The 16,234-nt window shown below is 40.1% G+C and overlaps 2 protein-coding genes across 2 annotated transcripts; both read left to right on the top strand.

Annotated features, from left to right (window-relative positions):
- The first annotated feature begins 4,228 nt into the window (after positions 1-4,228).
- cplx4a (complexin 4a) lies at positions 4,229-7,395 on the top strand. Its single transcript, XM_027030712.1, has 3 exons — positions 4,229-4,392; positions 4,885-4,972; positions 7,168-7,395. The coding sequence occupies exons 1-3, from the start codon at positions 4,229-4,231 to the stop codon at positions 7,393-7,395; spliced, it is 480 nt and encodes a 159-aa protein (XP_026886513.1).
- A 5,475-nt stretch (positions 7,396-12,870) lies between these two features.
- Positions 12,871-14,969, top strand: rx3 (retinal homeobox gene 3). The gene is made up of 3 exons (XM_027030706.2): positions 12,871-13,063; positions 13,135-13,367; positions 14,509-14,969. Exons 1-3 carry the CDS (start codon positions 12,871-12,873, stop codon positions 14,962-14,964), a joined length of 882 nt encoding a protein of 293 aa, XP_026886507.2. The 3' UTR covers positions 14,965-14,969.
- The last annotated feature ends 1,265 nt before the right edge of the window (positions 14,970-16,234 follow it).

Genomic DNA, 16,234 nt, shown 5'->3' on the forward strand with positions numbered 1-16,234 from the left:
ACGTTAGATGCCATTTGTTCAGAGGTATCGTAGCTGAACTGCAAACTCGGAGGCCAAGGCACAGCGGTTGTGAATGTGTTTTGAATCTTTGAAACCTGGAAAAACAATTATTTGATCTTTGTTTCCTTTTGAGCAGTTTACATAAACAAAACACAAACTCAAAGCTCATCTGTTTTTGTCTTCATGATTTGAAATGAATTTGAAAAATACAGTCATGTGGGTGTGCATGTGAAGTCGCACATGGGGCTCCGCTGTCTGTGTGAAAACACCGTTGCAGCTGTAGTACTTCCAGGAACTCCACTGAGCACACATTCATGACAAAGATGGAAAAATACTTCTAAATGTTTTAGATAAAAATTGGTTACAGTAAAGGAATCTCTTTTTTTTTTTTTTTATTAATTAATTAATTTTATTTAAAAGATTGATTTCTTCCCCAACTCAGTTCTATAACCAGGGTGCCGAATGTGTCGTCTGAAGTATGTGGCCAAAATCTTAATCTAAATAAATGATATCTATATATCTAATTCTAAAAACCTTAATCCCCAATCTTGGCGGTCCACTAAACATGGGCTCTTCTGTTAGTGCCAGCTGTGTGTGGTGAGGGAGCCTCACTATTGTGCGCTGTTGGACTTCTGAGAATCTTCATTCTTCCGTTATTTTTCTCAAAACTCAGCTATGCAGAATAGATGATGAATTAAAATGCAAATAGACATTTTCTAGACTTTGCATCAATATTTTCACTTTAAATAGTTTCATTATTTTCTTGCCACCATTGACTGTGTGGCAAAATAAATTCTAATTTGTCAATGTTAATTTCAACCCAAAAAAAAAAAATTTAATGAGATTTTTTAAAAAAACAACACAGAACAGTTTTTGTTTCAATGGTCAATGTATTCCCGCAGTAATTTAGTTCCATCATTTGTGGTTACATGTTGCTGGATGAGGGATGAACTCCAGTTTTTGATTGGCTTGAAATTTTGAAACCACATCAGTTGAAAATGCTGGCTGGTGTTTGTTTTAGTTACCGTTGCTAGTTGCCCGTTCAGGGATCAGCAATATGACATCCGTTTTGTTGGTGGTGGAAGTTTTCTACGAATATTTGTTGTTTAGAGACTTGGCGAATATGTCTTGCTCTGTAGGTAAAAAGTACTACAACACACCTAATTTAGTTTATGGAACAAAAATATTTTTGTTGACCTGTGAAATTGTCTGGAAAGTTTATTCCCAACACTTTGTTAATGTTTCTTTAAAATTAATTTCTTTGTTTTTTAAATTGGCATGGAAGTGAAAATCCAGATGACGGCATTTGTGCTGCAGTTCACACTGTGGGTCAGGACTCGGGTCTGTAGGAGCGCCTTCACACACCACTTGCTTGTTTACTGGGCTGCTTGGCCCCCATCCATGCTATGGAAAGGACCAGAGCTGTGAGGGGATCAGCGCTGTTGCTTTGAGCCTGGTGAAGGTTCTGTAGATGTGACCGTGAGATGGCGCAGGTCCCCGTTCTGAGGTTGACGCCAGACGCCCAGCTGAGTGACCAGTGAGGGACTTCGGGGGCCAGACTCAAAGCTGCTTCACCCAAACACATGCTGCTATTTGCTAATCCAGATTGGAGGTGAATAGAGGCTAGCGAGGTCTAGCCCTTAAAACTCATGCCTCCCCACCACACACACACCCCCGCCAGTAGCAGGCCGTGAAAGATTCCCCTAATTGTTAAAACAATGGAGAAATCCTTACGCCAGGATGCTTCTAAAACAACACATCGCAAACTTCACTTGGTTAAGTGTGTTTAATCCGTGTGTGGTCACTGCAAAGGTTCCTCAAATGAACGGTTTACATTTAAAACAGCACAGATTTGAAAGGTGCAGTGTGAATGCAGAGACGTAGCAGTGCATGTTAACTCCTTAAGTTCCTACTAATGCTTTTGTACCCGACCAGTTTTCTCAGTATGTTCTGAAACTTGTGGGAACAGAACTTTGCGCTTTAGACTTTGGGTAGTTTGAGTTTCATGCAAATTATTAAATAATTAAAAAACATAAAGTAATAAAAATTGTTTAGCATTTTGTTTTTGCTTGGGCAGTTAATTCACCACCACCTATCACTCTCTTACACACACACACACACAGTTCATTCACCACCACCTATCACTCTCTCACACACACACACACACACACAGTTCATTCACCACCACCTATCACTCTCGCGCACACACACACACAATCTCACTTTTCTGTTTTTAAACCCCATCTGCTGCCCTCTTCTGCCCTATCCTACTTTCACAAACTCCCTTCTCTGCCCCTTTACTCTGTCTATATCCCTCCCTCACACTATCTCTATCTCCCTCAATCTCCCTCAATCAATTTCTCTCAACAAGCTCCAGCTAGTTCAAAATGCAGCAGCCAAAGTTCTTACTAGAACTAGAAAATTTGATCACATCACTTTACATTGGTTCCCAGTAAAATTTTGTCTTGATTCTAAAATACTTCTAATGACCTACAGAGCACTGACTGGTCACTGAATGCCCCCCAGTAGCTTAGAGAACTCCTAGTGCATTACGACCCACCACGTCTGCTTAGATCAAAAGGTGCAGCTTTTTACGAGTACCAAGGATAAGAAAATCTACCACAAGGGGCAGAGCCTTTTCCTATAAAGCTCCCACACTATGGAATAACCTTTCTGTAAATGTTCGAGATTCAGACACAGTCTCAATATTTAAGGCCCCTGATGTCGTGATGTTACTGAGCCTCATGCTGTCTCAGCTGCCATGGCTACTCCCACCACCCCCTGATGTCCCCTGTTGTAGTCCACCACACCTCCACCCCAGCCAACCTACTTATCCGTTGCCCTTAACGGACATCTCAGAACAAGACAAGACCTCTAGGGAGGTTTTCCTTGCCACTGGCGTCTTCACTGGGGGCTTGGACTCAGACGTTTGTAAAGCTGCTTTGTGACAACATCTGTTGTAAAAAAAAAAACCCACTATATAAATCAATTCTGATTTGATTTGATACATCAGTGACACCAGCGTAAGACCTTATGATGACCTGAAATTAAACATTTTCCAGAATTCCCTGTTTCAACGACCTTCCATTCAGTACTGTTGTCAGTTTTTGTTTTTGTTACAAGTGTCTTCAAAAGAGCAGTAGAAGATCATGGGAACGTTGCAGAATTCCCATAGTTTTAGCTTTTTTCATGGCTTAAGTGTCTTAACCTCACAGTGACCTCACATGTTTTAATGCAAGATTTCCACACTCAAGCATGAGCTGGGCAGTGGTAGCTCAGTGGTGAAGGTACTTGACTTATAAGCGGAGTTGCTGGTTCAAGCTCCACCACTGCCAAGTTGTCACTGAGGGGCCCCTGAGCAAAGCCCTTAACCCTCAATTGCTCAAGTTGTACTCAGATATAATTGTAAGTTGCTTTTGATAAAAATGTCAGATAAATGCAAATGTTTTCAATCATACAAAAGGTCAAATGGATATTGCACCCTAATTAAACAAGACCTGCTTTTACACCCTAATTAAACAAGACCTGCTTTTCAGGAACTGCCAGTCATTCTCTGGGATATTTGATAGAAGAGAATTAAACTGAAGACCATGTGTACTGGTGTAAAGGTGTTCTGTGGTGTGTGTGAGTGCACGAGTTTGTGTAAAGGTGTTCTGTGGAGTCTGTGAGTGTGTGTAAAGTTGTATGGTGAAGTGTATGCATGTAAAAGTGTTCTGTTCATTGTGTAAAGGTGTTCTGTGGGAGTGTGTGATTTTGTATAGGTGGCCAGGTAGACCTGGTGAACAGGTCTGCTTGTCTGCTCCTCTGGCCTTAGCGGCTGGTGTATGTGAAGAACTATTATATCTGTGTCTTGTCTGTACTGGCTGGTCCCTCTGGAAATAATGTGATTAGCAGGCCGTGTCTGTTGAAGATGCCTTTTGGTGGGATGTAGTTAACCACTGCTGGTGCTGGTGCACTGCTGGACTAGGTGGACGTGGATGAGAAAGAACACAGCCATCTGCCTCGCAACAGAGTGGAGCTGTGGCTTAATCCAGATTATGGCCTTAACTGCTTTCTCGCTTTCTCTCTCGCGCTCTCTCTCTCTCCTCTGTATTTGTTAGTGTTTCCTGGCACTGCAGTATCAGGGATCCAGACTCACCACACTATTACCACCGTGACCTTTTGAAAAGCAAAACAACTGCAAAAAAGCTGAAAATCTAAAGACAGACACACTGGTGGGACTAAAAAAATGTCTTTTTTCATTAAGAGTGTGGTGGGGAACCCGCTGAAAGGTATGGGCGTGGGTAGAGGGGAGGAGAAGGCAGACCAGGAGACGTCCACAGACCCAGCGGCTGCGGTGGGCATGACCAGAGAGGAGTGCGAGGACTACCAGAGGCAGCTAGTGGAGGAGAAGTAAGTTAACTTGTCACTCTTTCACACAGACCTGGTCATTCTCCCACTCTCAAAGAAAGTGACGGAAGCCTGTTAGGACATTTCGCCCCTTTTCTGGGTTTTTTCTTTGCACTTTTTTGGACGTCTTTTTTTTTTTAATTGTTTAGGCTGAACTGGAGTGCAGTCTTTGTTTTACTTTATTTTCTGTTGTTAACACTATTGTGTTTGACGTGCCTTATAACTGAAAATTATAGTTATAGACAAAAAAATCTTTTAATGAAGATATAAATAGTGTGTGTGTTCTGTCCATCTCACAAAGCACCATTCTGTAATCCTGTCTGTCCTCTGTAATCTCTCCTTCCACTGATGCCATCAGTGGTCCCCGACAGCTCTGAGCTGGGTGCATTTCTCTAGATGATGCGTTTTAACTCCTGGCCCATAAAACACTACATCACGGGCTGATATATGGAATGGTTAACCGAGCCTGACTGATTCATCTCTGTGATCCCTCAGGATACAGAGAGATGCAGACTTCTTACACAAGAAGGCAGAGCGAGCGACCCTAAGAGTTTGTCTCAGGGAGAAATACAGGCTACCCAAGGTGAGACACTCCATGACCAAAAACATCTGCACTCAGAAATCATACTGCACATTCTCCAAAGCAGCTGAAATGGAGAGTCTGGTGTGAGTCTGACAGAATGCATCGCTGTACATGTATGGAATGTCTTTTATATCCTCTAGGTCTGCGTTCGGCTCCGATCTCTAAACACAACCCTGACAGGTTTGTTTCAGTGCATGTACCCTGTCAGGTGATGCTCTGTAGCTCATGACCCAACGTTTGTTTCCTCAACAAGGCAGAGTAAACCGCAGGCGTGTGTTCAGTTTGTGTCCTGGCCGTGTAAAGACCAGGGACGTGCATGTGTGTGTGTGTGTGTGTGTGTGTGTGTGTGTGTGTGTGTGTGTGCGTGTGTGTGTGTGCGTGCGTGTGTGTGTGTGTGTCTGTGTGTGTGTGTGTGTGTGTGTGTCTGTGTGTGTGTGTGTGTGTGCGTGTGTGTGTGTCTGTGTGTGTGTGTGTGTGTCTGTGTGTGTGTCTGTGTGTGTGTGTGTGTGTGTGTGTGTGTGTGTCTGTGTGTGTGTGCGCGCGTGTGTGTGTGTGCGTGCGTGTGTGTGCGCATGCGCGTGTGTGTGTCTGTGTGTGTGTGTGTGTTTGTGTGTGTGTGTGTGTGCGTGCGTGCGTGTGTGTGTGTGTGTGTCTGTGTGTGTGTGTGTGTGTGTGTGTGTGTGTGTGTGTGTGTGTGTGTGTGTGTGTGTGTGTGTGTGTGTCTGTGTGTGTGTGTGTGTGTGTGTGTGTGTGTGTGTGTGTGTGTGTGTGTGTGTGTGTGTGTCAGGACTAGCAGGCAGTGCTGTCAGTTGTCCTCACACACATACACCTGTACTCACACCTTAGCCATAGCTCTGACTGAAGTGCGGAGTTGACCGACTCTATCCGGACCTGTTGGCTTCCATGCTGACATCTTTGTGATTTCTGCCTGGTCAAAGAAACAACAGGACCAACACAAAATGGTTGACATATAAAATCCGAAAGAGGGAGATTAGTGTGTAGAGGCCAGACTTTTAAAACAGGTTTTCAAAAAATAATTCCCTTTGTTTAGATTTCTCACTAAAACTGTGTTAATGTATTAATTTTAGTTGAAGTAGTCATTGGATCTTTATCCACAACAGTGTCTTTTAATGTAATAACCTAATATTCCATATTTGATGAAAGATGATTGTGGTTATATTTCCCAGTTACTTATATTTAAGTAACTGTTTTCATATAATTTCTTTAATTTTTAAAGTTTTAAAGTTGTATCTAATTATATCTAATTATATCTTTATCTAAGTATATTTTTTATTTGCTACCTAGAATGCTTAATTTTTGAGATATGACTCTGAACGGCACCTGGTTGGTTGTATAATCTGGCTCATTCTTATTTGAAACCTTAATCCTGTCTTGAGGTTTGTGTGGGGTGACATAGCTACAGCTGTGTGCTGCAACCCAAGGTCCGTGAGACAAATGCAAAAATCTATCAATGATGCAGATAATCTGAGCATTATGCTGTTGCCAGTAAACGTGAGGTGCTGGGTTGTGTGGGAAAGGAGAATAGACTGGGAGGGTTTGACCTGAAGCTAAAGCTGTCCTGGCTCCCAGATGGTGGAATGAACTTCTGCTTGCTGTCCAGACAGCTGAGTCCCTTGCAGTCTTCAAATGCAGACTGAAGTCCCATCTATTTGTGGAATATTTAAATGACCATTGACCCTGCTCTTATATTGACTGACTAAACTAATACTTATTGTAGGGTTTTGTTTATTACACTGATGTTGTCTAACAAACTCTAGTACTTATTGTTTATTGCACTTATCGTTGTCTGAGATGGACCTTATGTATTTTGTACTTCTAGGCATCAGCACTGATCCCTGTATTTCTACAGAATTCTAGTTCATTGGTATCTTGGACTCTAACCTACTGTACTGTACTAGGATGTGTCCAATGGGAAATGACAAAGCACTTTTGTAAGTCGCTCTGGATCAGGGCATCTGCTAAATGCTGTAAATGTAAACGTCCAACTCTCTGGAGGATGTGAGAATCTTTCTGGCCTTTTTGTGGATCCCAGCCGCAAAAATAAAAATGTAGCAGCTCTCATGTACTGAATCCTTGTGACGAGGCCACTGGCTGTACTGTTACTTACACTCTGTACGTGTGGATGTGTGTGTGGGTGTGTGTGGGTGTGTGTGGGTGTGTGCGCGTGCTGTCAGAGTGAGCAGGATGAGAACATGATCCAGATGGCTGGTGATGACGTGGACATCCCCGAGGAACTGCTGAAGATGGTGGAGGAGGATGCCACAGAAGAGGAGGAGAAGGACTCCATCCTGGGTCACCTCCAGAACCTGCAGAACATGGACATTGAGCAGATGAGAGAGAAAGCATCTGCAACCCTCACCGAGATGAAGAGCAAAGCAGAGGAGAGGTGCTCTGTCATGTAGCAGCAAGGAGGACCAAACACACACCGCAATACTACACTCGATTACCTAAAACACACAACACAAAGGCTTTGTATGAAATATGTCAGGATTCTTAAAGGAACTGTGGTGATATGGCTATCAAAACACCTGGTTCACTTCAGGAAGGTCATAATAATTTGCTCATGAGTGTAGTTGTGTGTTCTTCCAGGATCTCCCCCAGCCGTCAGAGGAGGAGTTCTCCCCTTCCGTGTGTTGTTCAAACGCTGGGACTCAGAGGAACCCTGTGTGTGTCCCTCTGAGCACCCAGTAAGGCCCTGTTCCTTATCTGCCTGTACTGCTCACTAGCTAAGTTGTATAGGTTACTGTTGTTGTAACATCAGGTCCCAGATCAGCTACAAGCCTGCAGTGGGTAAATGGGGACAGCAGTGTTATGACACTACTGCAGACTGTGTAATATTTATAACAGACTATTCCACATCATCATCTCATATACAGCTTGTACTGCTCATCCAAAGCTTGATGGTTGATGGTTATTAATTAGGCCATAAATACCTTAGAAAATTAACGAAACGTGCTGAGTGTGAGGTTAGACATTACCTGTGTTAATGTACATTACTAACATTACCTGTGTTAATGTACGTTAATAACATTACCCGTGTTAATGTACGTTAGTAACATTAACTGTGTTAATGTACGTTACTAACATTACCTGTGTTAATGTACATTACTAACATTACCTGTGTTAATGTACGTTAATAACATTACCCGTGTTAATGTACGTTACTAACATTACCTGTGTTAATGTATGTTAATAACATTACCCGTGTTAATGTACGTTACTAACATTAACTGTGTTAATGTACGTTACTAACATTACCTGTGTTAATGTACGTTAATAACATTACTCGTGTTAATGTACGTTACTAACATTACCCGTGTTAAGGTACGTTAGTAACATTAACTGTGTTAATGTACGTTATCAATATTACCTGTGTTAATGTACGTTAATAACATTACCCGTGTTAATGTACGTTATCAACATTACCCGTGTTAAGGTACGTTAGTAACATTAACTGTGTTAATGTACGTTATCAACATTACCTGTGTTAATGTACGTTAATAACATTACCCGTGTTAATGTACGTTACTAACATTACCCGTGTTAAGGTACGTTAGTAACATTAACTGTGTTAATGTACGTTATCAACATTACCTGTGTTAATGTACGTTAATAACATTACCCGTGTTAATGTACGTTACTAACATTACCCGTGTTAAGGTACGTTAGTAACATTAACTGTGTTAATGTACGTTACTAACATTACCCGTGTTAATGTACGTTATCAACATTACCCGTGTTAATGTACGTTACTAACATTAACTGTGTTAATGTACGTTACTAACATTACCCGTGTTAATGTACGTTACTAACATTAACTGTGTTAATGTACGTTACTAACATTAACCGTGTTAATGTACGTTATCAACATTATCCGTGTTAATGTACGTTACTAACATTACCCGTGTTAATGTACGTTACTAACATTACCCGTGTTAATGTACGTTACTAACATTAACTGTGTTAATGTACGTTACTAACATTACCCGTGTTAATGTACGTTACTAACATTACCTGTGTTAATGTCAGCCAGATTATCATTTCTGACTAATGAAATATCCTGTTGGAGCTAAAAGGTATTAATCTATTAACAAACATGGCAAAGAACTGGGATGCTGACTGAGAAATATATCACTTTAGCCTGTTTATATTCATTAACTTTTTGAGGCTGAGTCTTTGTTATTCCCATTATTACTCCTGTTAATACTCAAATTATTATTACTCCATTATTACTCCATTTACTACTCCCAACAGTACTCCATACATTACTCCATTATTACTCCATACATTACTCCATTATTACTCCATATATTACTCCATCGTTACGCCATTATTACGCCATATATTATTCCATTATTACTCCATATATTACTCCATATATTACTCCATTATTACTCCATATATATTACTACATTATTACTGCCATTATTGCTCCCATTTATTACTAGATTTAATCTTCCCATTATTACTCTTTTTAATTATTATTCATATTATTTTGCATTATTACTCCATTTATTATTCTCATTTTTACTCATTTTATTACCCCACTGTTTCCCCCTGTTATTACCCCTATATATTACCCCATCATTACTCCCATTATTACTCCTGTATATTTCCCCCATCATTACTCACTTTATTACTCCTGTATATTACCCCATCATTACTCTCGTTATTACCCCTGTATATTTCCCCCTTCATTACTCCCGTTATTACCCTTGTATATTACCCCATCATTACTCCAATTATTACCCCTGTATATTACCCCATCTCGCTGCACCTGGTGGTGTGCTCGGTGGGTTGCTGGTTTTAATGGTGTGAAATGGTGCTAATGGTGGGGCAATTTTTGTCTCTCAGTTCATCCTCAGTGTTCTTGCTTTTCCTGAGTATTCCTAAAACATCCCTCCACATAGATATTTCATGCAGTGGCTTTTTACATTGTACAGTTAGAAAACAGTTGTCACTGGTCACGATCAATGTATGTTCAGGTATTCTCAAATAATATGTACATGACCCAGGTGGTGATGAGAAAGTTAGACTTCTGATAAGACAACAGCACATTCATCACCTCCTGGGTGTAGTATTGCACTGATCACTAAAATTATGCATTTGGTACAAACTGCTGATTTCACCTGAGACAAAACACTAAGCATAATGCTTGTAATAAAACAGATTAGTCATAAATTGGAGCTCATAAATTTGTCATGAGATAAGGAAAATATTGGGTCTTAAAATTATTGAGTGAAAATATATAAACATTGAAAACTGAATTTAATGAAACTTCACCTTGATTCAGACATTGGTATGATATATAATTTAAGACATTAATTTCTGAAGCAACATTTTGGAAGTAATAGGGTAATAGACAATATATACAATTATGAGTAAATTTGATGACTTTTTAAATTATTTAGAATGACTTCCAAAACGTAACTCTGATACAATTTAACTGAAGTTAAACAAATGTTGATAAACTAAGATATTTTGTTTCAAAGTTATTTTTTCTTCTTCCTGAGGAAATTGGATCTGTGCATTGTAATATATATTAAAAGTCTCATAAAGCAATTATTAAAAGATTAAACAACTCAGATTAGTTGTTAAGGATCTAATTTGCACTACTGTCCTTTAATCTTTCACACAAGAAAATGTCCATTTAATCTCAGATTATTTGATGTTGTAGGGGTTGATTGATCGGAAGAAATCGTTTGTGTTGAATTACATATCAGTCCGCGGAAAATGTTCTGGATTCTGTGCGCAAAAAATTAAGAGCTAATAGGGTCAGCAGAGCTAAGAATGTTGTCCCGTCAAGATAAGTGCCTGTATCAGACGCTCTTAGGAGCTCTGGACCACGAAACGTCACCTGTCAGATTCCATCTACTGGAGAATACGTGAGTTTTACTTTGTTGTCCTGAATTACATAATCAGTCATCTCTTTTAAACGCTGGATTATTTTAGGTATTCAGAAAATATAATAAGCCTATTTTTGTTCAATTTATGCTTTCAAGAAATGCTGAAAATTGTAGTTTAAAAAACCTCAACGAATGATTGGAATCAGATTAATATTTGGATCAGACTGATCTAGGATCTGTCTGCAGAGTTTTCATATTTGTCAGTACAGGGTTAAAACAAATATGGTTTTAAAAAACCCGCACAATAACATTATTATTATTATTATTATTATTGTTGTTGTTGTTGTTGTTGTTGTTGTTGTTGCTCCTGTTGTTGTTCAATAAACAATATATTACAGTTCAGGAACATCTGAGTATAAGGTGTGTGTGTGTGTGTGTGTGTGTGTGTGCACGTTTATTTTTGGCTATATTGTAATTGCACACACAGACAAATTTGTGTGCATGCTTTCCGTTGCGTCTTCAACAGCGCGCAACTAGTTTCAACAATAATGCGCTTCTGTTCTATATTCTGTTGTTTCCACCGTGTACGCTAAAATTATAATCGTGTCAGATAATCTGTTCTTTCTGCTTTTGTATATATTTCCCTTTCTCTGCTGAGAGCGCGTGAATAAAAAGCGTAGGGGGGCTAATAGCCCATTATCCGTAGTAATAACAGAAAATCCAAATAGTTTAAACAAAGGTGTTTTGTGTTTTAAAGGGAGAAAACTAGAATCCCCTTAAACAGCGTGTGGGCCGCAGATTAAACTGTTGTCAGTCTTTGTTAAGCGCTAATTACACATATCCATTCTATACTGAGGAAGTTGGCAAATTCTTCCAATTAACTGCACCTCAATTGCAGGGTCGCTCCCAAGGACCGCGTGCACGGCTCGTGAGATCATGTTATGTTGACGTTCACCACTGGAAGGAAACCGCGTGCACTGGGTGTGAAGGAGCCCGTAATTCCACATTAGTACCTTTTAATTAGGCGTGCTTTTTAAAGACTTTTCAAATGTCAGTAAACAATAAACTTCGACCTAAAGGTAACACTAACTCAAACATATTTTTCCTTTCACCGTTTTCCTTCATACGACCAGAATTAGTAAAAAAAAAAAAAAAAGAATATATATATATATATATATATATATATGAATATATATATATATATATATATATATATATATATATATATATATATATATGTATGAATGTCTTATCCTAAATATATACCGTTGTTACCTTGTCCTGTCTGCGCCCGGCTGATCACTGTAAGATGACATTCGACAGGTCGCAAACAGGCAATAATGTCTTTATTTTCGGGCTTTTTTAGGTTAATACACCGCACTGTTTTCATTGTTTTCCTGCTTTAACTCCGCATACCTAAATGACTATTTGTTTTTTGGTTTTTTTTCAGTAGTTACTTTGAACTTGCATCTCATAATGTGCCACCTGGCTAAGATTTTAGAAACATAATTTTATCCCACCTCCAACTCTAATCTTACTGAATGGGACATCTGGAGGAAAAGAGCGGTTTAAGGTTCCCGTGTGGCAGTTTAAGTGACGGCCAGGGTGGTGTGTCTGCTTGGGGAGTTTGGGAGGAGTTAGGACAACACTGAACCCCCAAATCTGACGTTTTTCTGACGTCACGGGGGCTGTGATGTCCATAAAGGGGTCCATTGCGAGGGGAGACTTGCATCGTCGCTGCGCTAAGGACTATGACTAAGGTGATATCCACTAAAGTTAACCTGCCTTAAAAGCGGAGTGTATAAGCATAACCTCTTGTCCTCCAAAAGGTTTAGCATTACCTGGCGGGGATATCTAGGATTAAAATACAAGGGAAGCCATTTATTTGCGCCCGGCCGCACGCAATACAATTTACGCAAGTCTACTTTCAAGTTAATAGATAGTTTGACTCTATCCATCTTTCGGCAGAATTCGGCAGCTGTCACTAACTCTCTCCGGTATTTTATTTATTTATTTATTTATTTAAAATCAATGCGGCTTCTTGGCTCACAGTCAGCGAACATGGAAGAGCGTGTGCCACCGTCTGCGCGTACACGTCGGAGCCCGGTAAACCAGGCGAGAATCCACAGCATCGAGGCGATTCTGGGATTTAAGGAGGACAGTGTGTTCCCCCCGGGCGGCGTGGGGTCTCTGAGAAAGGACACACACTCCGAAAGGGCTGGAAGTAAGTGAACGAAAGTTAAAGTAGCGCGAATTAAAGTGGTGTATAAGTAAACCTGCTCCACCTGCGCGCAGGTGTCCGCTGCGCCGGCAGATCTGGAGCACCCGCCAGTCCAGACTTACCGGACAGCGACGGTAGGCTCTCAGACGACGAGAGTCAGAAGAAGAAGCACCGCAGGAACAGGACCACGTTCACCACCTTTCAGCTGCACGAGCTGGAGCGAGCGTTCGAGAAGTCGCACTATCCGGACGTGTACAGCCGAGAGGAACTCGCGCTGAAGGTGAACTTACCGGAAGTGCGCGTGCAGGTGAGCAGACCGTAAGGTTTTCTGTAGCATTAAATCCACCAAGTCTAGAAAGTTAGAAAGGTAAGGTTGTTAAAACGATCACGTTAGAGAGGCTTTAAACTTTGTTTTTAGTAGAAAGATGCACGAGGTTTTTTATTACTTAACATGAACGGAGATAGATATAATATAGTTGGGCCGTATTATAATAAAGAAACGGTCTTTAAAATTATTTAGATAATTATTTTAAAGTTATTGTGATATTGTGATGCGTGACAATAATGAATGCAAAGAATGCGTATGAAGAAAACCGATTTAATTGTGACGATTAAATTGAGATAATTATAGGTTTATTTAGGAATAAGGAATTGTGATTTTTTTTTTTAGTTAAAATGAATTCACTTGAAATCAATAAACCAAACTGTGTTTTTCCCATTTAGTAACCATTTTGCAGGCGTTACAAAATTATCCTACCACACGTACCTTTGTTAAGCTTAGATCTTTTAAATTATCATTAACTATTTTTTCTAATATACTTAAACTCTTTGATTAAGTGGCATGCTTAATTTACACAACCGATAAAATATGTCCTTTAACGTAGTTCTTTTAAAGTATTTCTTGTAATAGATTTTTTCTATGTAATGACCTATTAATTACCGATTCTTAAGGAATCTAAAGAGCTTATCTAATAACTTCTATAATAATGAGATTGCTGAACATTTGTCTCAGTGTCTCAGATTTGTTCTTCATAAATTTAATATGTAGGCGTTTCTAAATAACTATGACAGATCTTGCGGGAAAACACAGACTTGTTTGAGTTTAACACGCGATGTAATAATGGCTTAAACAGTTTCAAAACTTGTCTGTTGCTGTTTTTAATAGTAAAAATTCTAGAACCAAAATAATTTTTTCCTGTCAAAAAACAAAATACAGGTCGTGGAACAATGTATAATTTATGATTTCGGTATTATTATTACTTATTTTAACATGCATCGAGTAACGTGATATACTTTCATTCATTAAGAAGAATTCTAGTTTTGCTGCCATTTTCTTCATTCTCGTATGTCCACTGCGAGGGCATAAGATCGCCGAGGTACGTCTGCGTTACTCGGTGCTCAAACAATCATCCCACTTACAAGTGAACCATTCAAATGTGCCAATCCAGGTGTGGTTCCAGAACCGTCGTGCCAAGTGGCGTCGCCAGGAGAAGCTGGAGATGAGCTCCATCAAGCTCCAGGACTCCTGCGTGCCACCTTTCCCCCGAGCGGTGGCCCCTGCGCTGGGCAGCAACCTGCCCCTGGAGCCCTGGCGGACAGGGCCCCTGCCCCCCTGTGCTTCTCCCCTGCAGTCGCTGCCGGGGTTCATGGGCTCTCAGACAGGTTTGCCCTCCAGCTACACGCCTCCACCCTACCTGGGGCCTCCGGCCCTGAGCCACACTCTACCCCACCTCGGGGCAGCCATGTGTCCCACTGCACCCCCGCCGAGCCAGCCTCCGCACTACCAGTGCTCGGGCTTCGTGGACAAGCTCCCTGCCGAGGACACTGATCCACGCCACTCCAGTATCGCGTCGCTGAGGCTTAAGGCCAAGGAACACATCCAGTCTATCGGCAAGACGTGGTAAATGCAGACAGGCTCCCTGTTCCAGTGTACCACGAGCCAGTCGGGCACAGCCCAGCAGGCCGAGTGCTCATCCTGGGGAAGCTGCTCTGATGACACCACGCTGGGCTGGAAGGATGCCTCTGTCTGGATGACACTCACTGAGAGAGAGAGAGAGAGAGAGAGAGAGAACCAAGTTCAAAGTCTTTATTGTACACCATTGTCTTTTTCACACTGAAGTGCATTCAGACGATATAACTAAGATGTTTTAACCTTTTTTGTGTGTTTATTTGTTATTATAAAGGATCTTGTTGATTTGTTAGAGCAGAAATGTTCTGTTGCAGCAGCGTGTCACGTCACTGCATCCCAGTGCCCTTAACGTTCCAGTTCAGTTTCTCACTCAGTCTTTCAGATTAGTGTTTCTCACTCGATGTTTCAATCATTCTGATTTTCTTTCAGTGTCTGATAGAATTATGCAAAGTCAATTTATTTATTCTTTCTATCTGTCCAGTGTGTTAGAAAAGCTTTATCCAGTGGTATTTGTTTTAGATACGGTAACTGTATATATACAGATACAAATACTGTATATGCACTGCTGTGTATTCTGTGCCCATTTATAGTTTGTATTTTGTAAGAATCAGCATAGAAAGTAGTAATTAAAAAAAGTTACACTCAATCTCTATCTGTAATGTAAAACATTCTCATTTGTCAGTCATGTATTTCTACATGGTCATTTAAATTACTCTTGTTTTTTTTTGTGTTTGTCATCTTATATGTGTGTCTGATTGTCTCTCTGATTGTTTTATTTGTATTCTAAAGAATTGGATTTATACAAAAAGCACAATTTAAAATTTGATATTTTAATTTTTATTGTAATAAGAGGATAATAAAAAAAAAACAGGAAGATGCATTCATAAGACAAATCCAATTTAAAGTTTTAGTTAGTATCAACTACTTAACGCGGGACTGAATTTCATTAATTATTCAATTCCCTTTTTAAGCTTCTATAATTTACAGAAAGCGTTTACAGGTTGCACATGTTTAGCAGGCGTTGCTCTATTAATGCTGCCCTCTAGTGGTCATGATTAGAAGACACTTTTCTTTGCTCCTTCACAGATACAAAACGGCAAATTCAGCTGATACATTTTGTCTTCACAATTGGGACATTTCAGCAATTATTATTATAGTTGTTGTTGTTGTTGTTGTTGTTGTGGTTACGTTTAGGGCAAGGAATGTACATACCTTTAAAAACAGAACAATATTGTCATAAGCAGTATCACCTTTTCTGATCTTTT

The sequence above is a fragment of the Electrophorus electricus genome, chromosome 6 (genome assembly GCF_013358815.1).
Source record: "Electrophorus electricus isolate fEleEle1 chromosome 6, fEleEle1.pri, whole genome shotgun sequence".
Lineage (NCBI taxonomy): Eukaryota > Metazoa > Chordata > Actinopteri > Gymnotiformes > Gymnotidae > Electrophorus > Electrophorus electricus.

Excerpts from the sequence above, each read along its gene's own strand:
- cplx4a (XM_027030712.1), top strand. The coding sequence starts at position 4,229 with ATGTCTTTTTTCATTAAGAGTGTGGTGGGGAACCCGCTGAAAGGTATG. Across the intron at positions 4,393-4,884 it reads AGGCAGCTAGTGGAGGAGAA|GATACAGAGAGATGCAGACT; the intron begins GTAAGTTAACTT and ends GTGATCCCTCAG. Across the intron at positions 4,973-7,167 it reads AGAAATACAGGCTACCCAAG|AGTGAGCAGGATGAGAACAT; the intron begins GTGAGACACTCC and ends GCGTGCTGTCAG.
- rx3 (XM_027030706.2), top strand. The coding sequence starts at position 12,871 with ATGCGGCTTCTTGGCTCACAGTCAGCGAACATGGAAGAGCGTGTGCCA. Across the intron at positions 13,064-13,134 it reads ACACTCCGAAAGGGCTGGAA|GTGTCCGCTGCGCCGGCAGA; the intron begins GTAAGTGAACGA and ends ACCTGCGCGCAG. Across the intron at positions 13,368-14,508 it reads TACCGGAAGTGCGCGTGCAG|GTGTGGTTCCAGAACCGTCG; the intron begins GTGAGCAGACCG and ends GTGCCAATCCAG.